Consider the following 27,518-nt stretch of genomic DNA (forward strand, 5'->3'; position numbering starts at 1 on the left):
AATGTGTATGCATTTTCAGAATATCCACTTATAACTGGGGGGAAATCTGAAAGGCCTCTTGACTGCGTTTGAGATGTCCAAGTAGCTTGACCACCTGAAAGCAATAAATGCTTTTGTTCTGTTAGCATTCCCCTTGGTAAATGGCACATTTACTGAGCACAATAATCTTTTAAATGCATGACTAATTAGTACCCTTATTAGTATTATGGTCACCACACAACTGATTTTTTTTTAAGGAACACAAAAAAGAAAGGCTAGGCTGCCATTATCTCCTGGGGTAATATAATTTCAAAACAGATAAAACTGACTGTATAAGAGATGCAATTCACATTTTAGAAAACAAAAAGCTAATAAATACTTTTGTTCTGTTAGCATTCCCTTTGATCCTCATTTTTAGCAATACCATTCACTGAAATACCATATGAATTGGAATAGATTTTTTGTGATAATTGTGACAAGATGGGGTAATTTGTTTTGCATATAACCCAAAATAACTAACTGCAATGATGGTGCCTGAACGTCCTAAGATTATTGATACATGTAATCCATTGAAAACATGGTCCCTAGAATTTCATAGTTGGGGTTAGCTGTCTAGGTGAGCAGCCCCATCCAACGGATTTACCAATAAAACAATCACATATTTTAGGTCTGCTAGGCTTTGCAGGCAAGTAGCACGGACCTTCTCTTTGTTTATTTCTCTCCCAGTGAATTGATGCAAATACTGTTTGCATTCCATACACAGTGGAGGCGATCCCAAATCCATTACGCAGCATTTTTCATCTTTCAGCTGATATGAGAAATTAGGTCATTTGAATGTGCTTCCCAGGTACACAGATTGTTATGTTTTAGAACATAATCAAATTTACCTAGTGGACTTAATTTCCTCTGCACTACTTCCCTGAAAGAATGCAAACATGCCTCTGTAGGAAGACACTTCATCGCTGCAATGCAAACCTTGACCAAAGCACAGTTGGTGTGGGGGAATCCCTCACGCCTAACAGCACGTCACAAAGACTGGGATACCCCCCCACACCGCCTCATGTAAAGTGCTTGGAGTTCCCCAGACTCTACAGCCCAACCCACACCAGCAATCTGAGAATGTTCATGCTTCCATGCAATGGGATAAATGAAAAATGTAGCAGTTGTTCATTTTTCGAGGCCCCCTCCCCAGTTGGTTCCCCCCTTCTGTAAAATCAAGACACCCCCCTCCTGTTTCAAAGATTTTTACCTCAGCGACTTCTCAGAATGTTGCATGGAATACACCTTCCAAATGATGTCTAGATCGGCACATATGGTGTTTTTTGAGGAAGCTCAAATATCAGGTTTACCATTCATACAAGTCTTGACCACATACATTCAGTAATACCAGTGAACATTAAAAGAAGCGAACATCAGATACAAAGGCACATTTACTGAGCACAATGATCATCTTTTAAATGCACGACAAGTTAGAAATCCTTTTTTGGTCACCACACAACTGAAAATGTTAAAGGCAACACAAAAAACAGGCTAGGCTGCCATCATCTCCAGGGGTAATATAATTTCAAGACACATAAAACTGACTGTTTAAGAGATGCAATTCACATTTTACTTGTGTTAGAAAACAAAACTGAATACATGTAATATAACCAAAAGTAGACTGAACACATTTACAGAAAGAATGTCAAAGAAACAATGAAATAAATCAAAAAGGCACTTTTTGAACATCCTAATCACAAACATACCTCAGTAAGCAGTGCATTTGGTTGCATTTGCTTTAGGCCACAGTGGCAGCAACTGTGCAACCAAAACTCACTTGTACTTCCTTCATACAGTTTAAACAAAAACTCTCCTCCTGCCACTGGACCGGTAATGAGTAGTTCATAGAACCAATCATCCAAACACAATCAGTCATATCAGTACTTGTTAATCCCAAATATCCGTACACCATGGAACTGGGGGAGTTTAGGAAGGAGGACACTGAGGAGGGACCCTGTGTTGATCAGGAAATGTGTGGGGTCGTACTTTGTGTAGAAACTGGCCAAAATATACCTGGAGAAAGAAAGGATCAAGATCAGAGAACCTACCCCAGACTCAAACTTTCAAGACAATGCAGATCATGACCTACACAAAACCAAACCCAGTAAACCCCTCAAACAGTATAACATGGATAGGAAGAACTAAGTGTAAATTTGAATTCAATACAATTTAATTATTCAATATGGCAAGGAAATATATTGCGCTGCAATCCTACAGATGATTAGTATGGCACTGTACAGTAGGCCCTTTGGGGCAGAAAACACACTTACAGCACAATCGGTGAGATGGTGAGGAATTTGCGAGAAGATGTGAACTGGATTCCATAGTCCATTTGTTCCCAGTGTGTGAGGAGACGAGCTTTGCCTTGGTCTGGCGTCTCAAAGGGAGTGCCCTTCACAGTGTGCAAGAACAAGTACATCACCTGTGGAGGGCAGATCACTCATGACATCAACACAGAACAGTGGCAGTGAGTTCAAAAGATTAACACTTTAGTTTGGAAAAACTATTTTGGTTTACCAGATTATGGATAACATTTGTAAGGGTCCAGACAAGGGGTACGGTTAAGAAAGGGATGCTGAGGAGGACAATGTGAAGCACTGTGATCAGCAGCAGATAGGCCAGCCAGATCCCTCTACTGTTCATAACCCGTGTGTTGGGGTTCACCTCGCTGTGAGCCACGCCCACATTCATCCTGAAGGAACAAAAATAAAATCCACTATAAAATGCAGCATATGCACTTACAATTTCCCCAAAGCACAGACACTGATAGCTTTACAGACACATCCACAAACACAATATGACATCACAACACAGGATAATTGTGGCATAATAAGCAATATTGTGAAACTACCTTCCAGCAAGTTTCAACATTACATCAACAACTTTGTTTGAGTTAGATTAGGACAGTCATCAAAACCAGATACTTTAGAAACAGGAACTAAAATGTTAGAAAAAATAAGCGTGCAACTAATTGTGACATGACAACAGACAGGAAGTACAACTGATTGGTTACACGCTTCCTTCTACCACCGCTAGTGAGGTAATCTGCCTACATAATCACTTCACCAAAAGTGAGGTAATCTGTCAAATATTGCATTTGAATGTGGAGTACAAAGAACCACTGGTTTATGATGCCATGTCACTGAGACAAAACCTCCTTCTGCATAGTAAATTGAGCCGAGACAAAGAGGTGATTCAAAACTAACCACGGCCAATGACCTGAAATTTAATTATGAATCGTAGTTGTGTTTACTTCCTTTGATTGTTATTCCCAGTGTTTATTTGCAACAACAGCGTCTACTCACATCACTAACACTACACTTTTCATTGGCCCAAGCCTACCCCGAACAGTTTAAATTGGCTATTTAGCAATTATTAGTTAACTACTTAACTAGCTATAGTTAGCTAACGTAGCCTAGCTCAACACGCTAACGTCCCGTCGCTGCCTGAGTTGAAACCTGTTTATTATTGAAAAACTAAGATTGCCATTTTAAACCTGTCTACTGTTTTTGTTCCATTTTGTTAATTAAAATATCTAGGTGGTGATTTGAAGAAACAATGTGGGTAAAAAAGTGTATCAATGGCAAAAGACTCACCTTCTATTAAGACCCGGAAATCCCTCATACTCTTAATCCCGCCCTTGTCGTTTTGGATTGGCTGTGAAACCAGAGCCTGTTCTCTGATGAGACGTTTGACACATGATTTTATCAGCTTCCTTGCTCTATGACACGTTTTAAGATTCGGTTTGATAGGCTAGATATCATTTTACTATTTGACTTTTTGTAACACTTATTTTACTTGTAAGAGACAAACGATGGATGTAAAGATTTTCTTTACAAAAATATATTTTGATTATTGTTCGTTATAAGTTCGTTATTGAGGAATTTATGTATGTAATTTCCTCAAAAGATGTATGAGCAGAAGCCGTAATCTACTAAAACAATACATTCTGCCTTGTCCAAAATCTACCAATGATGACATATTTTTTTTGCCATTTTAATTACCGTAAACATAACAGCATAATAGGATAGGCTATTCACTTCGCTATAATTGACATACAACAAACATTCAGGAAGTTCTCTCAATCCATTACAGGAATGTTTTGTGGAAAGCACAGCTTCCCTTCCTGTGCCGCTAAAACTTGGAAAATCCGGTAACAATGAATTAACAATGAATAGCCTATGGTTTCTCAATGGTGACTGAAGTTCCTCGTTTATTAGGCTATCAGCTGCAAAAATATCTTGGGTGTCTGCATTCTATCAGACTTCTCTCGATGGGGTGGTGATGGTGGGTCCCCTTTGAGTAGGTCTACTAAATATTCTCTTTTATATAACCGAACTCAACCCTGCGGTTTTTAAAACAGTGCAGTCCCCGATCAGTTCTAGTCTTCACCTTGATTCATTCAAATAAATCGATTGGAAACTATAAGTCTTTCTTAATGCCAAACGTCTTGTTTAATTGTCAAGTGCCAGAAAATACACAAAACGTAAATGCTTTTAGTTTATATAAATATCAAATAAACAAATAAATAGGTAATCAGATATATAATTTAAATAAATAGATCAATAAATATGGAGTGATAAAGAACAAACACGTAAAGACATTACTAGAATACGATTAAACATGTGTCTGAAATATATTTTACACATTGTAATAAATAACATGTATTACTAGGATAATCATTTCTCTGATTTGTTTTGTAAATAATTTGACCACAAATGTAGACGTTTATTGTTAGGCCAAACTAATACTGAAACAGCGGAACCAGTCTTTGATGGTTCGTATCTTTAGATAGGCTACATCTAGATACATCTTCCAGTTCCAGTGCCTTTGTGCTGTGCTGGATCACCAAGGGAAAAGACTCGTGCAACGAGGATAGAGAAGGAATACAGCCTGTTTATGCTGAATTTGTACAACTCTGACCGTTTCCACCTGTCATTGGAGCATTCACCAACAGGGACACAGGCCAAATGATGGTTTTGTTGATTCACAGGATGGGGCACCTACACAATTATAGTTGAGTCAGTTATTTCATATGGAACATTGTATTTCGAAATTACATTACATCTTTGTGATAAATGAATAGGCTGCAATCAAAAACAGGCTGAAAGCAAGCGCATTTCTTACCTCTAACTGGCATATTAGATCATTCACTGCGCTGCTAACGTTCTTTGCGGCCACTGAAAAGTCATCATCTTTGCACTGACAAAGTGCTCTAAATATGCGGGAGTAATTCTTTAGGACAGCAAGTATCTTCTTGCGGCAGGGCTGAAGTAGAGAAAGGAATACAAAGTAGCCTATTAAACATTTAGGACGGTGTCAAATATTCCCGAGTGATTTCCTAATGTTTAATTAGTTACGATAAAGAATGCATTTTAAGCAGGCAAAAGCTTACCTGGGAATTAGATCCTAGACTTTCAGGATCACACTGGTCTTTGGCATCCACCAGCGCAAGTTCACTTATCACATTTCTTTCCACATGAACCTGCAGAGCATGAACAGACAATGATTATTCCAAACAAATAAGCGCACAAGATTTCACATAAGACATTAAGCATATTTTTGACCATTATTAGCCTACTGACTTACCATAGACTTGCTTGAAAGAATTTTTGCTATTTCATTAAGACTGGTGGCATTTTTTTTTACGTTTTTCCAAACGATTTCTGTCCCACTACTCAATATTGGAGCGCTAAATGCACAAACAAAAAAACCAAAAAGAACAACTGTTGTTTTCAACTGCATGTACATGATTGCAAGTTATCTGTGCCTGATTTCGCGTTTGCTCTACCTTTATGCTCTACCTTTATTGGCAGCTACCCACAGCCACAGCTAGCCTATGCTAAGGGAGTCCCAAGAATGACTCATATGCGAGGACTTTCCCGGGCCCGGGGCATCCTTTAAGTGAATGAATCCGATAAAACAAAAGGGTAGTTTCGCTTTCGTAAAAACGTAGGCTTTGACACCGAGTTGTCCACAGTAAACACTTTATAAATGTATTTGATCAACAATCGAACCGTAGCCTAAATTGCTTAATATGTTTTTTTGACAGCTCAAATTTAGCCTTTGGATGAGGCCAATCTCATGCACCACAATTTATTTTAAACGTTCACAAAAATGGCAAAACACTTTTTGACTTGTGGCTCTGTATTGCCCGAGTCGTGCATGTGAACGACTGTAACGGTAGGGTGCACTTAAAGGATCCTAACCTGACAGTAGTTTACAGTAGGTATAGCCTATAGGCTGTAGGTGCAAGAACAAGCTCAACCAACGGTACAGCAACAAAGATAGCCTATTTATGTGTGTAGGCTAAACGCGATAACGTTCATATTTAAGCCACAGGTAGGCCTAGGCTACTGCCCAAGTTTCCTGCATAAACACAACTTGGATCAAATGATCCCTGTTCCTTGTCTCTTTTCCTTTAACACAATCCCCATAAACCAATAGGTCTAGTGTTATTCAGGCTTCCTGCTTTGATCATAGGTGAATTTAACAAAGGTTATGTTAAGGTTTAATGCCTATAGTTAACGTGAGGTGCCCTTATCGTATTATTACAGTCATCATCCCCGTTCCTAAATTAGCCAGTCTTCAAACATGTTTAAAACTCAAACGACCCAAATATCAATTGATTATAAACTTCATAACTGAATGCAATCAATTTGTTGATAGCTCAATCCAATTTCCTCCTTAATAAGGTTAAAGTTGGTGACTTTGTCGCACGTGTCCTTGGAAGTGAGTGAGGAAGTGAAATGTTGTTTTAGTCAGAGAGAAATCTTCCATATGATGAGAGTCAGATTAGGATATGTAAACTTTCCATGTGCGTCTTGTCTATGTATCTTCTTCAGATCTGTAAGTGAAGTAAGCAGGCAAATGCCCCCAAGTTATAGGCCTACCCTATTCTTATGAAACCCATTGTACTTTGTCGTAACGGGAATGTCTGTCTTCCTATTTAGTAGTAGAGGAAAATTCCTCTTCTTTATTTTACATAATTGATTGGGCTACCTACACCTGTTAGTGCACGCTATTGTTAATGACGCATGGGAATCTTAATTAAGATAGACTGATAGACAATACAATCATAAATTACAAATTGTCCAAAACAACTAGCCTATAAAAATGAAATTCCTAAACAAGTGCGGACTGAAAAGACATTGCCGCGCAATGAACAGCCTAATGCCAAATCTACTGCTTCTGCACCGTACTGACAATGCGCTCGTTTGAACGTACCCTTTTACTCCGGAAGAACTTTGTTATTGTTATGAATAAGGGGATGATAAAAACAAAATCATGGGTCCACTGAAATCAACTAACTTTCATTGATTACTGGATGATAGGTACGCATAGCACCTGTGACAATTATTCTAGCTATTTTGTATTTCAGAATTTATAATCAGTGATAATGGAACAATGGAAGGCCAGTTTGCTGAGTAGCGAGTTGCTCTGGTCAAGCTAGTAGCATAGCAAGCTAATCAACTAGCTAACGCGTTAGCTAGCTACAGTAGCTAGCAAGTTAGCTTCGGTTTCATAATGTCTAATTTAGCTAGTGCTACATAGCTTAACTGAAACACTTTTATGTACAATTAACATAAGCCATCCTAATCAAAGTCAGCTAATGTCTGTTCAGAGCTAAAAACTTGAATACCCTTTTTTTTTTTGCTTAGGCTGATTGGCCTCATTATGAACTTTGAGGGTCTTGATCAAGGGATGGGCGAATATACGTCTTCCCTGCATGGGAGCATGGAGCCGGGTATGGAGCCATCCATGGATCCGCGACTCAATCCCAGTTTACTGCAAGGTGTGGAGCTCGATTCAGATGGACTTGCAGTGACAGGACCTGAGTCTGTACATATGCTAGAAGGAATGTTCTCTGAGCTGCACAGTGTGGCTGCAGAGGTGGGTATTCCCGTCACTGCTACTCATTTCGACCTGCAAGAGGAGCTGCTTTGGATGGGAAACCACAGGGTAAGGATGTTAAGGATGGAATATCGTTTCTGACCTTGAAATAAACAATTTGAAATCCAGCAGCTAGTGACACCAACATTTCTACTTCTCCCTACTTCTTCATAGGGACATGCTAGCTCCTTTTTTGGTCCCACCATGGGTCGCTACTCTTCTATCCAAGTGCACTCAACTGATGACATAAGACACATTCAGAGCATAGAGACAGGGGTGCTATTCCTTTCCAAGGGGAACCTCAAGTGCCTAACCCGAGGCGGCCTTGTCATGTTTGACTACCCGTGAGTAACATACAAGGTTTAATGCTGCTGATCTGATGCAAATACTAATAACTGTTGTCAAACCTTCAGAGGATTACTGCACCAGTCTGTACATGTAGATGCATATTTTGTATCCGTATCATATCACTAAAATTGTTTTAATCTCGTAATATACTTTTTTTTGTTTTAGAATGGAGGAGGGAGCTGATATGCACGATTTGCTCATGACTGATAATAACACATTGATCATGGGTGGACTGCAAAACTATGTTATCGAAGTTGACCTAAATACCGTGCAAGAGACTCAGAGGGTGAAATACTGGATATCCTTTGTAGTTCATGACATAAGCATATTGTTTTTTCATTCAGATATTTAACAATATTTTCCTCTAGTTCACCGTAGAGGAACCCGGGCTGGCTATCATGCGCCAGTCTAATCGTTTCTTTTTCTGCGGCCATACATCCGGGAAGGTAAAGACTTCTATCAAGACATTCCTGCCTCACACAACTCATTGCCTGTCATAAAGTATCTTATCTTTCATCTTGTGCAAAATCAGGTTACCCTTCGTGACGTGCGCACCTTCCAGCTGGAACAAGAGTTTGATGCCTTCTCTGGGAGCCTGTCAGACTTTGACGTCCATGGCAACCTCCTGGCTGCATGCGGGTTCTCTAGTCGTGGGATGAATGGGCTGGCGTGTGATCGTTTTCTAATGGTCTATGACCTCCGCATGATGCGCGCTGTGACTCCACTGCAGGTTCATGTGGATCCCCTCTTTCTTCGCTTCATTCCCACATACACATCACGCCTGGCCATCATCTCACAGACAGGTACTAGATTGGGAAAGTTTGATTTGCATGATTCCTGTACTTTTGACAGTAGCATTCATTTCTAAATCTCAACATGGGTATAACAAAATATATTTGTAGAAATTAAATAAGTCCACCTGATCAGTGATGATTGATTTTCTTTTACCTTCCTCATCAGGTCAGTGCCAGTTCTGTGAGCCTACTGGGCTAGCCAACCTGGCTGATGTTTTTCACGTCAACACTGTGGGCCAGTTGCTCATGAGCTTTGACGTGTCGTCTAGCAAGCAGGCCTTAGCCTTCGGCGATTCTGGGGGCGGTGTCCACCTGTGGTCTGATGCCCCAGAGGTTTCCTTCAATGACTACTCCAGGGACACTGAATTTGCCCTGCCATGCCTAGTGGACTCCTTACCTCAGCTTGACTGGAGCCATGACTTGCTGCCCTTGTCACTCATTCCTATGCCCCTGACCAGCTCAGAACAATTGCTTTCTGACTGGCCTACCCCTCTGGCTACCCCTAGCCCAAGGTAGCACATTGTCTTCAAGACTAGTAAACTGCACACAGATTAATATTGTCTGTGTATGTATACTGTAGTCTTACCACCCTGTGCCACATTTACATCTAGAGTTGACAAAAATATTCTCACGTTTTTTGTTTTTAGACGATCACCTGCCGTGGATCCAGAAATTCTGCGTACAATTAAAACAGTTGGTTTCATTGGTTATGCTGCCAATCCTCGCACCCGCCCCAGGAACCAGGTATGTCATTTAACAATAGTTGAAGTTGCTGGAATCAATTGACATGATAATCTAAAAATCAGTTTCTGTCATGCTCTTTCAGGTTCCTTATAAGATTAAAGAGGTGGAACTGGACTATGATAATTACAATCAGGTTCCTGAATCGCCTATAGGCCGTGACGAAGAGCCACACCTCTACATGGTACCAAAGAAGTTCAGGAAGGTTTGTATCATCTTATTTACATTGCCACAATATTATGAACCTGTACTCACCAATGCAGGAATGAAAAAAATATTGCATACATCTTTTTTATTTATTTACCAGGTAACCATCAAATACTCAAAACTTGGGCTTGAGGACTTTGACTTTAAACATTACAACAGGACCTTGTTTGCTGGCCTGGAGCCTCACATTCCCAATGCCTACTGCAACTGCATGATCCAGGTAGGAGTTAAAAATAGCTGATAATTCACTTTGGGTTACTATTGAAGATGATACATAAATTCAATGTTGCTTTGCTTGCTTCTCTTTTAGGTATTGTATTTCCTGGAGCCAATCCGCTGCCTGGTCCAGAATCACCTCTGCCAGAAGGAGTTCTGTTTGGCATGTGAGCTTGGCTTCCTCTTCCATATGCTGGACCTGTCGAGGGGAGACCCCTGCCAGGTAGCTCATCGCCACTCTGTAATATTGTAAGATGAAAAGATTGACTGTTACTGATTCAACCTGCTAGCTTCTTCCATTCCCATGGTAACCTCCACCCTTTCTTCCAGGCCAGTAACTTTCTGCGAGCCTTTCGTACCATCCCGGAGGCGTCTGCCCTGGGCCTGATCCTTGCCGACTCAGACGAGCAGACAGGGAAGGCCAGATTGGGGCGTCTCATTCAGAGCTGGAACCGCTTTATCCTCACCCAGCTCCACCAGGAGACCCAGGAACAAGAGGGCCCACAGGCATACAGAGGGGCCAGTAGCAGGCAAGATCAGAGTTTAATACATAGTAGTGCAGTTAAATACCGTTTCGTTCAGTGATGGATGAGTTAGTCATACAGACATACAGGCAAACCTATGCCTGGATGTCGAACAAACAGTCAGATATAATGGCTGTGTTATAGTCATTTGTGTTGAGTCTCTTGCCGCTAACTGAGCTGCGTGTAATGCAGTGCCCTGGGATCCTCGGGCGAGTCTGTGATTGGACGGCTGTTTGGGTGTGAGGTTGAGAACAGCAGCTTGTGTCGTTGTGGCAAGGAGACAGTGCGCTCATCCCTGACCCTGCTCTTAACCATGCACTACCCTGAACAGAGTTCGCTCGGTGAGTGGTCCACCTATGGGCTACACTATAATTTGTTTTAGGTTTATCAGTGTGTTAATGGGGCATACTATACATGATTCCTTATCAGATAAGACAATCAAGGAGTATGATTTTGCTGAGATCCTGAAGAAGAGCATATGTCTGGAGCAGAGCACTCAGGCATGGTGTGAGAATTGTGAGAAGTATCAGCCCACAGTAGGTATCTCCAAACCCAAAAGTTTGTTTTATAAATCTCAATAAGACTCAGTGAATGCTTTCTCTTATTTTTTGTTCCTGTGTGCACTCTTTTAGGTGCAGACCCGTAACATCCGTTGTCTCCCAGATGTACTGGTCATTAACTGTGAGGTGAACAGTGTGAAGGAGGCGGAGTTCTGGAAGGCTCAGGCAGAGGTGAGGATCGGAGAACACACCATCTCATATTTGCCGTTAATGTCACGTTTTTCTTCATATATACGGTATAGGTTACTTGTTAATCAGTCTATTTCCAATGTTCTCTCCACAGTATGCTTTCAATAAGGCAATAGAAAAAGAGGCAAATGAGCCCCCAAAGCCTAAGGAACCTCCCCCACCCATCCCCACGGAGTGGTGCTTAGAGTAAGGAGGACCTCAGCTCCTTAAAAAGCCCTACCTTAAACAGAATGTATTACCTTTCAATAGTTAAAAAGGAAACTGTTATTAACTACTTTTTCTTTTTTACACAAGGGAAGAGTTATGTAACGTGGAGGGATTGACCTTTGACACGAGAGTGGAGGACCTGCGGCATGTCTGGATCCCCCTTACCCTGAAGATGTCCATCAGCAAGAGCCAAGGGCTGGAGGTCAGCAGTTGGCCGGAAGCCGAAGAGGTGAGAAATAGGATCCAAACATCACCCTGAAAGCCTGCACTTGATAAACATTTTGATGATATTTGCACGTCTCCATCCTCCAGCTGAGTTCTGCTGAGGAGGCTGAGGGGGTGTCTCTCTATGACCTGGTGGTCACTGTGCCTCATGTCCTGGATGCTCGCACCGGAGGTAACTTGGTAGCACACATCAAAGTAGGAGAGACCTACCACCAGAGAAAAGAGGTCAGTTGATTAGACTGACATTAGACCAGATCTTAGTCTGTGTACCTAAGGGCACATGGAGATGTGACCAACGGTGTTGTCAGCTATAAATGCTTTTATGGAAACAATGTTTGAATACTGATTTTGTATGTATTATATTTTTGTATTTGACTAAGTATATGTATTTTGACTTTTTCCACTGTTAGGGTGTCACACACCAACAGTGGTACCTGTTCAATGACTTCCTGATTGAGCCGATTGACAAGGTACAACTCTGTCCATCCACACAAATATTTTTTAAGGATGTCAACCAGAACAATAACAAAGAAAAAATGTGTGTTCTAGGCTGAAGCAGCTCAATTTGATGTGAACTGGAAAGTGCCAGCCATCCTCTACTATGCTAAGAGGAACTACCACTCTAAATATGACCTCCGTAGTAAGTTACACACTACTATAGAAGTAGGACCTAGACTCTCCCTTTAAGTAAAACCTCCATGCCTCATAATACCCTGTATCTGACCACTGCTCCTGGTGGCTGTCCTCTTCAGTTAAGAACCCCATAGAGGCCAGCGTGCTGCTCACAGAGGCTTCTTTGGCACGGAAACAGAGGAAGAGTCATGCTACTTTCATCCCTCTAATGGTCAGTGAGATGCCCCAGGCTGGAGACTTGGTGGGGCTGGATGCTGAATTTGTCACACTCAACCAGGTCAGTCTGGCGTTAGATACAGCCAACACTGTGTTCATATTGTATAGTAACTTGTATTGATGCTCAACCCTACCCTGATTATAACCATTTAGTGTTGAGGATGAGTGAAAAACAGACTTGGGCCGTGCACGGACCTATAGCATGTAATTCTTTGTGGACCTATAGGAGGAGGCAGAGCTGCGCAGCGATGGCACAAAGTCCACTATCAAGCCCAGTCAGATGTCTGTGGCTAGGATCACATGTGTGCGTGGCCAGGGTCCCAACGAGGGGGTACCCTTCATTGATGACTACATCTCCACTCAGGAGCAGGTGACCTTTTTCTCTGTTGTCAGAGATAGGGATTATACAGTATAAGGGTGAAGGGTCAGAACTATTCCACGTTGGTCTGTTGTGCTTGTACAGGTGGTGGACTATCTGACGCAGTATTCAGGCATCAAACCAGGGGACCTGGATGCGAAAATTTCCTCCAAGCACTTGACCACTCTAAAATCAACGTACCTAAAGCTGCGCTTCCTCATTGACACCGGAGTGCGCTTTGTTGGGCACGGCTTACAGAAGGACTTCCGTGTTATCAATTTACTGGCAAGTGTGACTATTGGAATCTTTATATTCTTACATATCCCTGACTTATCAGCAGGTAAGGTAACAGTGGGCATGTTATTTTTATAATACCAAGAGTATTTGCACTGGATAGCAGTGAAAGCTAACCTTCTTTATATTGGTTGCAGGTGCTGAAAGACCAGGTGGTTGACACTGTTTACCTCTTCCATATGCCCCGGAAGAGGATGATCTCCCTGCGTTTCCTTGCCTGGTACTTTCTGGGTGAGAGTTGTCCCTTCTTACGCCTTTGAGTATGAGCCTGCTGTAACTAAATACATAGATTTGACGTAAATATTTTCATGTTAGAAACAATTATATGATAGGAGACCCAGGTATCTGGTCTGCTTGTAGTTTTATGAGTGAATAACAGGCATCCTGATCCTTGTCTCTAGACCTCAACATCCAGGGTGAGACTCATGACAGCATTGAGGATGCTCGCACCGCCTTGCAGCTTTACAGGAAGTATCTGGAGCTAAGTCGTGGAGGCGGTAATGATGAAGTACGGAAGGTGCTAAAGGGACTGTACGAGAAAGGCCGCAAGCTTGACTGGAAAGTCCCGGACTGTGACACTGGAGATGGTCAAGGTAGCCCAAAAAGTACGAAGATAACGTTGCATTAGATTGCAGTCATGTTAATGGCAGTCTCAGTAAACACAAACGTCAGTCATCTGAATGATCTGTTCGTTCACAGGTAATGCTGTCTTTCCCTCTGTGATGGGGCTGTGAGCAGTGCTTGAAGACATCCAAGGGATCAAGAAATTCAAGTCAATTGTATTTCCCCGTCGTCCAGTGACTCGTTTCTGAAACCGTTTTCACACGTGGTTGTCCTGCTTGCCTGAACATCATATCATTCCTGAGTTTCTAACATTATTGAAACAAACACTGAACAGTGTTGATTTGCAATTGTATGGTTTTATTTGTCCTTTATAATTTGTTTTGTAAAGAGTGTAGTTGAACATGATGCTGTCATATGGGCAAAAACATGCATTTGTATATGGAGTGTCTGGTGCATTTTTTTATCCATAAGGTGTAATAAATGTCTGCAATACCTGAAGATTCATTGACAGTGTTTTTGAATTCCTTTTATGAAATCAAACGTCATGTTAGCTCTACCCCTGATGTTACTTACATGAAATCACAATACAAAACATTCACAGCATGGGCAGGCATGCATATGATTATCAAATAGATAACCACATAGGGACTAATATTATTATGTACTCCTAACAAAGCTTTCAAATGTATCCTTTTATTTTCTCAGCATTGCTAAGTCGATAAAAGTATGTATTAGGTCATTGTATGCACTTTTAACATGTCTAAACTTCGACATAACTGCAGTTGAAGTCAGTTCCCAGATACAAAGTCCCCGAGTATCCATATTAGAGACACTTGTGGACTGGAGAACACTTCTCTCGGTATTCAGAAAACATCTGTCTTGCCTTCCGAAGTGGGACACTAATCCAGAAATGTAGCCATTTTCCTATGATAAAAATCAGCATCTTTGGGGACTTTTCCCTGGTTCCATGTTATCGGAGAAGTCTTAACTTGTATTGAGACTCTTGCCCGTGAATAATGGATGTTGACATTGCATTGGAGCAGTGACAGTATTTAATGCATCTTGTTTGCCTTGAATAGTGAACAACAACCATTTTTCTCGTTAAAATGTAATGTAAATGTTTGTAAAATGATCTGCTGAACCTCTGCTGAAACTGATGAGCCTGTGATATTTCCTGTTTTGAGTTTCCTCTGTTACTATCAAATGGCCAGTCATGTTTTTCCTGTGTATATATTTGCATCATCTTTGAGGTCTTGTTTGAAACCTCTGAACTTTCATTGTTCAATGGTTTTATATCTGTTGCATCACTTCAAAACTGCCTGTATATTCTCAAAACTAGATTTCAGGAGATTATTAGTTCTGGTGTGAATACTGAACTACTTGTGCTAGAAACACTATTAGTTTAGAATGACCAGGCTTAGTTTTGAAAGACTGTCACTCAATCTCAACACTATCAGATTAGTATTCACATTCATTTTTTGTATTTGAAAAGTTTACTTCTTGAACAGGTATTCCAGATTCTCTGAAACAGCAGGACCCCTTGGTAAATTGTCTCTGTCTAGGAGTTTGGAATGACAATCCATTCAATTTAGTTCAATCGATACATTTTCACTTTCATCAAAACAATTAAAGTTATACTACAATATAATTTAATTTAAATTTTATTCAAACAACTTTTATGCCACGGTAACAAGCAATCGTTGTGGCTGGATAGACTTGACTGTCAGGGTCTCCAGACCTAGAAGCAATGGAGTTCATAACTGGGTCAACAGCATCCTCTGCTGACCATGTATGGTAACATAGTTGAGTTAATGCGCAAGCAACATCAGATTTCAGAGCGCTTTATTGAGAGTTGTTGGATAAACAACCAATTTACTAGTTCCATTGAAATAAAAACTAAAAATAATCCACAGGATGGAATTATATTTGAGTTAGGAGTTTTAATCCATCGTTTGACAGGGTTCCTGAAAGTTTCAGTTAGTCAAATGGACGACCTTTTAAATTTAAGACCTACATGACGCATTACCAAAAAATTATAAAATCAAAGAAATTCTGAAAATATATTCTTATTTCTATGAATTCAGTCATTAGTTTAATTTACAGATAAAGCAATCACATTAGTAACCTAATTTAATTTCGTTCAGCACTAGGTACTATGGGTTGGGGGAAAAATCAATTCACATATGAATCTTGATTCAGTTTTGTAGCTATTCACAGTGACATTTTATTTAAGCATATATTGAATTGCAATTTTATTTGGAATTGATTTTTTTATCGAATCGTGACCCCAAGAATCGAATTATGAGGTACCTAAAGATTCCCACCCCTAATAGACAGTAAGCTGTACATTTCTGTTTAATATTTAACCATGTTGCAGAAATAAATAAGTCTATTCAAGAGAAGTCTACTTATCATCACTGTATTTTATGAACAAGTTCTTAGAAATCCTTTGGCACACTTTCACTAGTTTTGTAAATATGATTAGAAGGCAGAGTATTCTGTTTTATAACTTGGCTCTAGCAGAAACAAGACGTACGTTGTCCTTTGGCATTTAGAAGTGTCATAAGGGCAATTAGACCGTCTTGTAGTAAGTAGCTTTGCAGGAAACCTGTGGCTTAGTGGGTAAGCATGTGTACCATTCAGTCTGCTGCTATACACAGTACACCTGGTTCAAATCTCGCTCAAACCAATTGTTAATTCATTTAACTGATATCAGTTAAGTAATACATATATTATCGCAACAGAGTGCAAATTATACAATGATAATCGGGGGGGGTCAGCTTCTCCAGGGCGTAAAGTAATGTTTACGATTACAGGTAAGAACGATGTATACATTTATCGAAACCCCAACCTATTGTTTATACCTCTTTTGGGGGGGTCCAAGTCTTAACCCCCCCCCCCCCCCCCCCCCTCAAACCATGGACTCTAGAGCTCCGCTTAGTAGGCTACGACTCAATACTTTTTTGCTACTTTGTAATAATTTCTGATTCAAATGAATGGGTCATAAGCAGGCTTCTGCAGAGCTGGATAAGGACCCATTCATTTGAATCAGTTGTTTTGGAGCAGGGAAACATCTAAAACATGCAGGACAGGGGTGCCCTGAGGACCAGGGTTGGGAACCACTGGATTAGAACACTTACAACAGAAACAAAGATATATTGCAAACATTATTTTATTTATAGTTAATGAAAAGTGTGCCATTCATGTGTAGGAGACAAGGGGCAGAGGAGAGAGAGAAAGAGTCCAAGTGCTGCTTGTAATGAAATGGGTAGGGGGGTGGGGTAGATGTCTTTGGTCCGTATTTGGTGGAAGGCGTGAATGAATTGAATGAATCTGCTAAATGACTAAATGAATTAGAGGGATACAAGAGAAGGCACTTGAGTTAACAGATTTGACATTGAGAAAAAAGGACATACATCTTAGACAGGAAGAAATGGACTCATCTAGAGGTAAATCCTATGCTCAACATGAATATCATACATTGTGCCCCTTGTGAGCACACCACAATTATATAGCTACTATGTACAAGGTAGATTCAGAAAAGTAAAAAGAACATGGGAGAGGATAGGGAAATGCACTACTCTAATCCACAATATAATTACAAGAGTTATTTTACAGGCCAAGTATGTAAAAAAGGCAGCAACTCAGACAGGACAAAAATGAACTCTTTGGCGATAACCTATATCCCCATAGATGGAATGTAGAAAAAAGCTAGCTTTGAAATGGTTAATCACAAAATATGTGTGTGTGTGGGGTATCACTGAGATTGTTGATATCCCAAAGTAGAAATACACAAGGGGAGGCTAAATCACATAGGCCCAGCATCTGAGAAACAGCACATAACCATATGATTCTGGGGACAACCACCAGCTTTCTGTATCAATGAAAAATGCTGTAGTGCATGCATCTCCAGGAACAAGTAGTGGGAATAAGACTAACAGTGCAGAACTGAAATGATGCCAAACCTACAAACAGGGTGTACAACTTGGCATTTTTTTAAGTACAGGAAAATCTTAGTCATTTCTGGTCCAAAACTTTTGGCCCCTTTCCAAAAATATGATGAATTAACAATGTGATGAATTAACAAACTTGAACTAGTCTTTTACACTATACAGTGTCAGAGACAATGCATACAGTTTCCCCATGTCAAAACTATAATCCTACAAAAAGATTACAGCAGTAGTAATATCATGTACTTTCACATTAGTCACAGCAACTACATATTGATTGGTTGCACACAATTCTTTGCAGCTAAACAGCACTTTCAAAGATAAGCAGATGTTGCATCACTAGGGATCACTGTAGAAGAAGCGTTGGTGAAGTATTTCACTTGATTTTGTTCAGATGTAATTGAAATTCAAGGAAATTCAATCCATGCATCAAAAGGAAATTCAATCCATGCATCAGTCACCTCAGTTTTACAACTGCCCCAACCTGGTCACCTTGAAAGGTTTTTAAATCAGTCTGAAAAATAATTTCAGATTGATCACATTTTCACCCTATACAATAAGTGTAAAGTGAACATACTAGTATCAAAAAGGGATTTTTTTTTTTCTTAACATCACAACTAATGACCACAAGACTGTCAGCTTTAAGTGATATCATCTTACAAAAAAGTGTTTGTGATGTCGACATCTGTGTGTCTAGGAAGGCAAAGGTGAAGTTATTTTGTGATAGAAGGCAAGCATGTTAAATGTGTGTATGATCCTATCTGTACGAAACATTTAAATGTAAATCTGAGTCAATGTATTAAGTCCAAATTTAGGTTGTGGGAAGTAGTTTGTTCTCAAACCTTAAACTTAAAAAGTGATGTGTAAGACTATGAATCTAATTAAATTAGCTCTCCCTTGATGATACAGCAATAGAGAAAAGGCAAAGACAATGACATAAAATGGAGTCAAATAGGGAAAGGTATATCACTGCCCTAAGGCAACATTAGGATGACCACAGATCACCTAGTAATTAATTATTGATTAAGCCATCCCAACAAATAAGGGTAAGGTAGAGACTGTGAAGGCAACTGTATTGAACTCCCTTACTGAAAGCCATTCGATATGTCTATGTTTTTAAATAAAGTTTAGATAGTTTGTAGTGTTGATTCATGACACGTCAGCCAGTGACCAAAATTCCCATAAATGCTAGAGCTACTACCAGTGTTTTTTTTTTTTTTTTTACTATTTTAATAAAGGAACCAAAATGGTTAGATTGGTCTGAGCAAAAAAATAATAATAATATATATATATATATAACAAATACAATCAAAACTGTTATGCAAACAGTGTCTGAGCTCAATTGAACTTCAGAAACCTCTGAAGTAGCAAGAAAGACTAGGACCAAACAGAATCTATGGAGATAATGAATTCATATCTAAATTAATCTCCCCAAAATAAAAGTAAAACCATTGTATATTGGCCTGTATACACATACTAATGATGTATAACAATAGTCTAAATGACTAAAACTACTACTATATTGGCAGTGGGAAAACTATTACTCGCTATAGATTCCATCTGGGCATACACAACCAACACAGAGGCTGATAATAGCAACCATTCACTAAAGGGTAGATGGGAAGCTGCTACATCAAAAGGCATGAGAACTTTTGCTTTATCTACTACCAAATAAAGATATTACATAATCAAGGTGCTCTTCAAGTTCGGAGGATGAATTAGATTTACCTACAGGTGGCACTACAGCTCAACTGACAAACATGTAAACTTTTATTTTATTCTTCATCAACTGAGTCAACAGAGTTATTAGGGGTGGGAGGTTCAGGAAGCGGGTCACTGATGGTCGAGTGTGAGGGTTAGTAGAGGGTCTGGACTAGGTTTCTGTGTCAGGGGATGTGTGTTCGTGGAGGCCTTTGTGGTAGCCCATTGTGAGAGGGGCTTTCTTGGTGGTAGGAGGATGTCGTAGAGTGAGATGGAACTCCTGTGGTGTTAGAAGCGGTACAGGTGTGGGCTGTAGAGCCGGCACCATCACCCTGTCCCCGATTACCCTGGTATCTGTAGTTTGAGCGGTTGGGGTTTCGGTCATGATAGGCACCACCATTATACCGTGGACCAGCGTGGTAGACCTGGCGCCTGTTACCTTGGAAAATCTGAAAATACAGAATAAATAAAGAGAATTTTAAGTTAAATCAGATTGGAACAGAAGTTAAACAGAAAGCTCATCACATGCACTACAGTATGTTCATAATATATAGATGGCTTTATAGGTTAAGGGTGCCTTCACTGTCACCTGTTTGATTGGGTGAATAGGGTGATTACTGGAACTCTGAGACTGGGAGAGGGACAGGGTTTCCTGGGATCCTGGGCTAGTGATGGAGGAGGAGGTGGAGCTACAACGGGACCGGTTAGAGTAGCCCGTCTGAGGGTGGTACACTGTAAGGAAAAGGAGTCAAGACAGTCCCTCCCTTTATTTTGGTAAAGGTCAGAGTGCAAATACAAACTGAGGACAGGAGACCTTCTTTATGCATAGAATAAAAACAACTATGGCTTCTACTTGCAGGTATATTGCCTCGTGTGTAGAGGGTGTTACGCACATAGAAATTCACAGAAATTTAAGAATGTCATACCTGATCCAAATTCTGTAATGCTCAACTTCAGGGGCTCAAGCTCAAATGTAAACTTCACGGCCTTTCCCAGGTCCTCATCATACTTGCGTTCACTCACAAAGTGCTGAAACCGACAGATGTGACCATGCACAATTAACCCACAGACACTTGCATTTTGATAACTGACAAACCATAAAGTAGCAAGCACACCTTAATGTCTGCACGCAGTTCAGTTAACTGGTCCTCAGACATGGATGCTGATTGGTCAGTCAGCCTGCGGAGTTCCTCTGCTCTCTTTTGACGACCGTCCAAGATGGCCACTGAAAGATATGCATAGAAAGCTCTTAAACTGTGGACTGAAATTCTCATAAATACACTGGTCTACATTTTTTCTGATATATATGCTATACATCACATTAATACAAAACAAACTCCCCCTCTCAAGAAAGAACATAATGTGTGTGATAGTTGCTGCTGAGTCAACTGGCAAAGTGAAAAGCTGTCCCAAGAACAGGAGGGAAATAATAAGAAATCTCACATGCATCAACATAAATTGAAGCATTAGATGAGATAAGGGAAACGTCTGTTGAATTTGGAGGAATGCTGAGTTTGGTAACGTTAAAGAACTTCTCCCCCCTCCTAATTCCCCACACACCTCAGACAAAGACAGCATTGAGCCTCCCTTGACACCTGACACTATTCACTTTTCTCAGACCTAGAACACACAAAACTCTACACTGGGAAGATAGGATAAGGGAATGCCCTACTTCAGGAAATATGCAGTCTTGCACTGTCATGTTTCACTACAATGAAGACAGGCAATGACCTGAGGACACACCTACTACACATTTGAGGAATGCTCATCCTCCATGTTCAATGAGGTGGATGTAAGAAATTAATTATAAAAGGCTTTAGATTGCAACTATATGAGCAACAATTCATACAGTCATACAAATGCTTCATCCTGAGAACTGTGAAAAACAACCCAATACTGAAAGGAAAGTTTGACTGGGTTCAGTCTACATGCTTAAGTGTTATACTTACTAGCTTCTGCTTTCACCTTGTCCATCTCTGACAACAGAGTTACTTCTCTGTCCATGAGACTAGAGAGAAAAACATGAGGACTGAGAATCAGATAAAGATGTTTTTCACGAGGTCAAAATGATTGTTTACATTGAAGATAAGATATACCTTGTACTTTGACTGCAATACAACGGCGTTAGCAATACACATTACTATGCCATTGCTTAATAAATTAAGCAGGCCAGGCCAAGCTGTTTAGGTATTCAGAATTAACACATATACTTATCAGTCATATTCAAAGACACTTATGTCTAAGTTTTACTAAGTTAAACTGATTGTTTCATAAAACACAGCCCTCCTGTAATCGCCTACTGTATTCTAGTGCAGAGGTGAACAAAATGTACTTTGATTCTTTGATGGACACTGGACCCTTTGAAAGAAGTTCAATAACTGCTCAGTTAAACATTCTGCCTGATAGGCATGTCAAAGTTGTTGGTTTGTGTGTGTATAATATTATATGCATATATTTTAATATAACCTGCATCTAATTCATAAACTGATATCATAAAATAATGTATAATAATAATTATATATTATATAATTATATATTATATATAATTATATAATAATTTAAAATAATAATTTAATATTTACCAGCTTTGGAGTTCAGCAAATGTCTGCTTCATCCTCTTGATGGAGGAGTCCATCTCCTCCTTGACCACCACCCTGTAACGTGTGAGCGAGGCAGTGCATCTCTGCAGGTCTTTCATTGAGCGGTCAATGTTGGGAGCTGGGAATCAAAGATCAGGGTCAGAACTGACACAAAGATGACTGCACACAATCTTATACAGGAGATGACGTGTGTCAAGGGTATCAGGGGAACAAAAGTCTGGCAGACAAACCGATCTTCCGTGCAGCAGATGATCCCTGTTGGCTCTCGTAAGTGGGGAGCTTGGAGGAGGGGGCTGAGGAATGAGAGTATGAGCCTGGTCTGTGACGGAACTTGCTGCCTCGAGGACCTTGGTGGTTTCTCCCTTCTTGCTGAGACGTAGGGGTTGAAGCGCTACTTAGACTCTCGGCTTCAGCACCTACAAATAGACAATGCCATGTAGGATAGATCAACTTTAAAATGATCAAAGAATCCAAACAACACAGTCATTCCCATTGTGCCAAGATGTCCACCATTAAAACAAATACCAGTGGTTTCGGAAGTAGCTGGTTCAGAGTCCAGCTCGGCTGCATCCAGAGAAGCACAGTCCAACTGCTCGCTCAGAGAGTCTATCGAGTCACCGTCAAGCACTGAGCCATTGGCATGGAAACCATTCACAGCATCCTTGGTCTCGGCGGGTGGTGTAGCCTCGGCTGCAGCGACCTCAGCTGAAGGCTCTGCCTGGGGCTTGGGCTTCTTTTTCTTCTTAGGCTGAAAATTGACAATTTTTAGTGAAAAGATTTCATTGTCATGACATCCAATTACTTTTTAAGATCAGAGGGCTGAAAATATGGAGCTATTTTCCATGTCCCTGGATGAGTGCCTATGCGTTTTGAGAAACTGACTAAAAACGGAATTTCCGAACTTTGGAAACCCACCAAAATTGAAATAATACTTAGTTGAAAGCAATAAAAGTTCAATTACATTCCATACCATTAGATTCCATTTCAATCTGTGAAATACAATTTCAAATTTAGAATGAATATGTTCCCTCTTCCTAATGAAACCAGACATGACATACGTAACATGACAGATACGTACCTTCTTTTTACCAGTGACGTTCCACTCTTTCAGAATCTCAGCTGCATTGCCTGAGGGGAACATGTGAAGAATGCTGCCTTAATCACAGCAAATATGTGTCATGTATGGATCGTACCTTTTATCTTGAGTGGGGTACAAGCTACATGTCTTGAGAATCAATTATCCATCTGAATGGCCTTAAGTTAAAAAATCATGTAGGCAGCACCTTTGATTTACAATAATTCAACCTTTTACCTTTGACATGCTAACCCATTTTACTTCTGACGCACAGCATGTATAAAAATAGGTAGCTTGCATAATAGAACACGTAAATAGGAAGGTGTTCACCTAACATACAGGTTTAGCTTGAGTCATACATTCATTCAAGACTGGAATCTCCATACCTTCTAAAAAAGCTTGGACGGTCTTATCAACACAGTTTTCAAAGTGCTGGAGGACCAGCACAATCTCATTGTTGCTTTTGTTGGGAACAACTGCCCTAACAGCACTGATCTGTAAAATATAGAGAAGTAGTTCAAAAAACATACCATTTGGGGGTAACATGTGGCAGTTAAACAATTATATTTTATCTACACAACTGTAAGCCACTGAACCAACAGTGGAGCTTGCTTTGCCTGTGTTGCTGCTTACCTTTTCTTTCATTTTATCAAAAGTTCCTCCCTGGGACATGGCCATTTTGGAGTGTGTATCAAAGACAACCCCTGAGGTATCTGGGAGGGAAGAGAAAGAATTGTCTCCAATGACTTTGCAAAACTATTCAAATGCTGATGCATGTCATCATTAGCATCAAAACAGGAGTGTTTCCTGGACTCAGATAGAACCTGCCTGAGAACACCTTACTGTAAGATCACACCTACTCTGTTTAAGAAACTGCTAATCCAAAAGGGGCTTTAATTAAAATATTTCAACCCCAAATACATGTCATTATATATCTGTTTATTTGTGTCTCATTTGCATGTTCATAACACTTTGTTAAAGACGTAGAAGTGTTAAATACAGATAAAAGTATTGAATGAGTATTATAACCCTTTAATCTACTCAGACCCAGTTAAAACAGGAAAACTACATTTTACAAAACATTCAAGATGGGGTGATTGTGACATATACATGTCCAATGTAGTTTGGTTCTATGGTTTGGTATTCAAATCTGACTCTGATCTGAAACTGAATTACCCAAAACCTAAATAGAATTTGAGCCGGTAATAACTGATATGGTCTTAGGATAAATCAGCAAAGGCTGGGTTTATGCATCATAGGAAAGAGGAAACTGCCCTATATAAACTAAGCTCAATAAGATGAGAAGCAGCTGAGTCAAAACAAAAAAACATGTGGGGTGACCATCAGAAGGCTTGAGGGCATTGCCTCATCATCACAAACCTCAGAGCTGAAACTATCAGCCCTGCAGCAAATAGGACACAGAAGCCTTTTCATATGAAAAGTAAGATGGACTTGAGGTATCCCATATGTAAGGTATTTGTATACATTTCCAATGTGGAATGCATTAGCCAAGTCACTGATTAGTTTAGGGTCTATCACTTGCCAAACAAAAAAATCTAGTTGTCAGCTGTCTAAGAACATTTAGATACTTGCAACAATAGTATAATGATAAAGTTCAGTACATGAATAGCAACACAATGTGACATTACAGAATACATACCCTTTTGGCTGTTTTTCTTGGCCATCTTGTATGTGAAGAGTACCTCTTATCCTAACAACTCCTCTGGGCACTCTAAATCTTCAGTTTTAACTAGTTCCTAATGGAGACTTCAAGTGTAGTAAATGCGTTCTTCAAATTCCCTCAGACACGATGCCAAAAAAGCTTTACCAGGGCAGAGGTTTGATTCAATGTTTCTTTCTTGTTCACACAGATCTGGGTAGAAAAAAAATGAATGGATGGTCATAAGGGGGAATGAGAAAGGTGCATTGCTTGCTTCCAGAAAGAACATCTAGACAAGGTCTAGATGCAGAACACTCAAATTACAGAATTATGGTAAGACTACAGTCAAATGATATTTCTAAAGGTCGTCAAGACTAAAATATGATGCTGGTCACACTTTATAAATATGGCAACGTAAGCTTTGCTTATTCACGTAACCATAAAATGGCAGTAATGTACTTGGCAAAACCCCACTTACTCTGGTCACAAAAAAAGTGATGAAAAACAGATTTTAATAATGACTGTCTGTCTGCCAGTTGCACACTTTCCGACAATCTGTATTCAATAATGTTTTTGGCAGCAGTGCATTTTCGGTTTGAAAAAAAAGGCAACATGGCAAAACTGCAGTTAATGTATTTCTTCAGTTCTACAATTTAGTTGGACTCCAACTGTTGGAGCCATTAGTTTTGTTTTCCATCTAGTCCTTGAGAAGCTTGAACACCGCCTTCAGCAAACTGTACTCGCTTCAAGAGCCAGCTGTTTCTCGACTAAGGTTTCCCTTTCTGACCCAGTAGGCCACGAAAAGGAAACTTAAACTGTACAAACCCACGCCCATGTCATTCTCTCTTCACATGTCACAGTCTTGCAAGGTGTGCAGCTACCACACCTTTGCACACGTCAAACACATTAATAAGTGACGCTCGACTTTAAAGGTTTTACGCGCATACTGTGTATGGAAACAATATGTTTATCAAGAAGGATGGCGCTTGTATATTCAGGTGCAGCACATGCTGATTTAGGCAAAAGCTTGATTGGGGTAGGATGGGCACAGTTGAAAATATAGAAATATATTTCATTTGAAGATTAAAAAAAAAAATGTATAAGTTATGTGACGTGAGACCGAATTATTCGAAAGGCAATTTTGTTCATTCAGGCGTATATTAAAATATAACGACAGTGACAATGTACTAAAAACAAGGTTAATACTACTGCTCAGCTGAATCAATGCATTTAAGCAGCCAGCTTGCCCCAAAACCGCAAAATCAATTAATTTGTCTCATCTCATGAGGAATGTACGTTAAGTAAGTAACAGCCAAGCTACTGTAGCAAGAGGCTGCCATTATTTCTAACTAGCATAACTCTGCGTAGCCAGTTGTAGCTTTCTCGAAGTTGTTCTAGCAAACCCACACAAATGTTTAAATGAAAAATAAAAGACTACTCCATCATCTCAAGACGATAAAATTCCTATGCCTATCCGCAGTTCAATGGGACTGATCATTCTTGGCTCGCATAATATCTGAGGTGGCAGGAATGGCTGGCCTCGATTTGCAGTCACCCTGTGCTTGTCACTTAGCAACGCTTTGCTAGCTACACTTAATGTAGACCAGCTCTAGTGATCAACGTTCACAAAGTAACTAAATAGGCAGCCAACCGTACCTTGTCCCAAACCAGTCAGCAAGCTAGCAAACATATGAGTCTATTCAAAAGTTAGTTAACTGTGTTATATAGCTTACCAGCTAGCTCTTTAATTACCTAAGGTTGGCCAGAAGCCGCTAGGTTTTGTGAATAGAAAATTAGCTAGCTACTAGTACTGTAGTCTAGCCTTGGTAGCCTAGCTACTTAGGCCAATTGTGTAGCGTTAGGTAGACAGTCAAGTATCTTATCTCATGATATGTCTAGGACTAGGTAAACTGATTAACTTAATCTCTTTCTATGACTACCTAACAAATCAGTTCAATTAATTGCACCGCAGCAAGCTACCGTACAGTAGTAGCTAGCTAACTGGCTATTGTGTACTGCTGCAAAGCTAGCTTGCTATCTGACCAAGACATCAACGTTATTCGGAACGCTGGTTAAATTACTGTAATATTAACTAACAATAAAACAAACCATCAGTCTAGCAATGTAACATTATTTTGAAACGTCCGTATCCTTACCTGGCTGTCTTCCAGACAACGATGCAAAGTCGTCTGACTGTGGACTCCAGTGTTTTCCTCAGTGTGATCCTTTAAAACTCCACGTCGTCATTTCCGAGAGTAGTGTGGAGCTCGACAGATGTGACCCTAGGGATGTGACGCGTAGATTAGTCAGCTATGAGCTCAAGTCCCAGTAGGAATCGTTTTCAAAGAACACTTAAAATCATTCAAGTTGATAACGTTTTTTTTCCTTCTCAAGATTTGTTTGAACACATTGCATAGTTTGGTGGGCATTATAGAATTGTAGTATCTGCACTACTCTTTTTTAAATTTGTGTTTGTTATAATCTTATAAATTACAATTTTATGGTTTAGTCAGCACTTCCATTACAATTTCACAAAACGAATTTA

At 40.0% G+C, this 27,518-nt stretch overlaps 3 protein-coding genes across 4 annotated transcripts; 1 reads left to right on the plus strand and 2 right to left on the minus strand.

The window, feature by feature from the left end:
* Positions 1-1,391: 1,391 nt before the first annotated feature.
* ormdl2 (ORMDL sphingolipid biosynthesis regulator 2) lies at positions 1,392-3,710 on the minus strand. The gene is made up of 4 exons (XM_047040990.1): positions 3,615-3,710; positions 2,536-2,710; positions 2,289-2,440; positions 1,392-2,031 (listed from the first exon to the last, which is right to left on the minus strand). The coding sequence occupies exons 2-4, from the start codon at positions 2,707-2,709 to the stop codon at positions 1,896-1,898; spliced, it is 462 nt and encodes a 153-aa protein (XP_046896946.1). The 5' UTR covers position 2,710; positions 3,615-3,710; the 3' UTR covers positions 1,392-1,895.
* A 3,531-nt stretch (positions 3,711-7,241) lies between these two features.
* Positions 7,242-14,485, plus strand: pan2 (poly(A) specific ribonuclease subunit PAN2). 2 transcript variants are annotated; one of them, XM_047040492.1, is made up of 26 exons: positions 7,242-7,352; positions 7,680-7,980; positions 8,086-8,255; positions 8,425-8,545; positions 8,628-8,705; positions 8,792-9,062; positions 9,220-9,565; positions 9,701-9,797; positions 9,880-9,999; positions 10,102-10,221; positions 10,312-10,440; positions 10,548-10,747; positions 10,934-11,082; positions 11,171-11,277; positions 11,374-11,472; positions 11,585-11,676; positions 11,785-11,926; positions 12,010-12,147; positions 12,333-12,392; positions 12,472-12,562; positions 12,675-12,832; positions 12,998-13,141; positions 13,235-13,414; positions 13,561-13,654; positions 13,825-14,028; positions 14,123-14,485. In XM_047040492.1, the coding sequence occupies exons 2-26, from the start codon at positions 7,696-7,698 to the stop codon at positions 14,155-14,157; spliced, it is 3,630 nt and encodes a 1,209-aa protein (XP_046896448.1). In that variant the 5' UTR covers positions 7,242-7,352; positions 7,680-7,695; the 3' UTR covers positions 14,158-14,485. The 2 variants fall into 2 exon arrangements, with proteins under 2 accessions (XP_046896448.1, XP_046896449.1); XM_047040493.1 differs by having other exon boundaries at positions 13,825-14,016.
* A 2,663-nt stretch (positions 14,486-17,148) lies between these two features.
* Positions 17,149-27,229, minus strand: spats2 (spermatogenesis associated serine rich 2). The gene is made up of 13 exons (XM_047040494.1): positions 27,130-27,229; positions 24,974-25,186; positions 23,947-24,026; positions 23,700-23,808; positions 23,317-23,366; positions 22,764-22,986; positions 22,469-22,654; positions 22,221-22,356; positions 21,588-21,646; positions 20,754-20,863; positions 20,565-20,667; positions 20,228-20,370; positions 17,149-20,087 (listed from the first exon to the last, which is right to left on the minus strand). Exons 2-13 carry the CDS (start codon positions 24,996-24,998, stop codon positions 19,824-19,826), a joined length of 1,488 nt encoding a protein of 495 aa, XP_046896450.1. The 5' UTR covers positions 24,999-25,186; positions 27,130-27,229; the 3' UTR covers positions 17,149-19,823.
* Positions 27,230-27,518: the final 289 nt, after the last annotated feature.

The sequence above is a fragment of the Hypomesus transpacificus genome, chromosome 18 (assembly GCF_021917145.1).
Source record: "Hypomesus transpacificus isolate Combined female chromosome 18, fHypTra1, whole genome shotgun sequence".
NCBI classification, from domain to species: Eukaryota; Metazoa; Chordata; class Actinopteri; order Osmeriformes; family Osmeridae; genus Hypomesus; species Hypomesus transpacificus.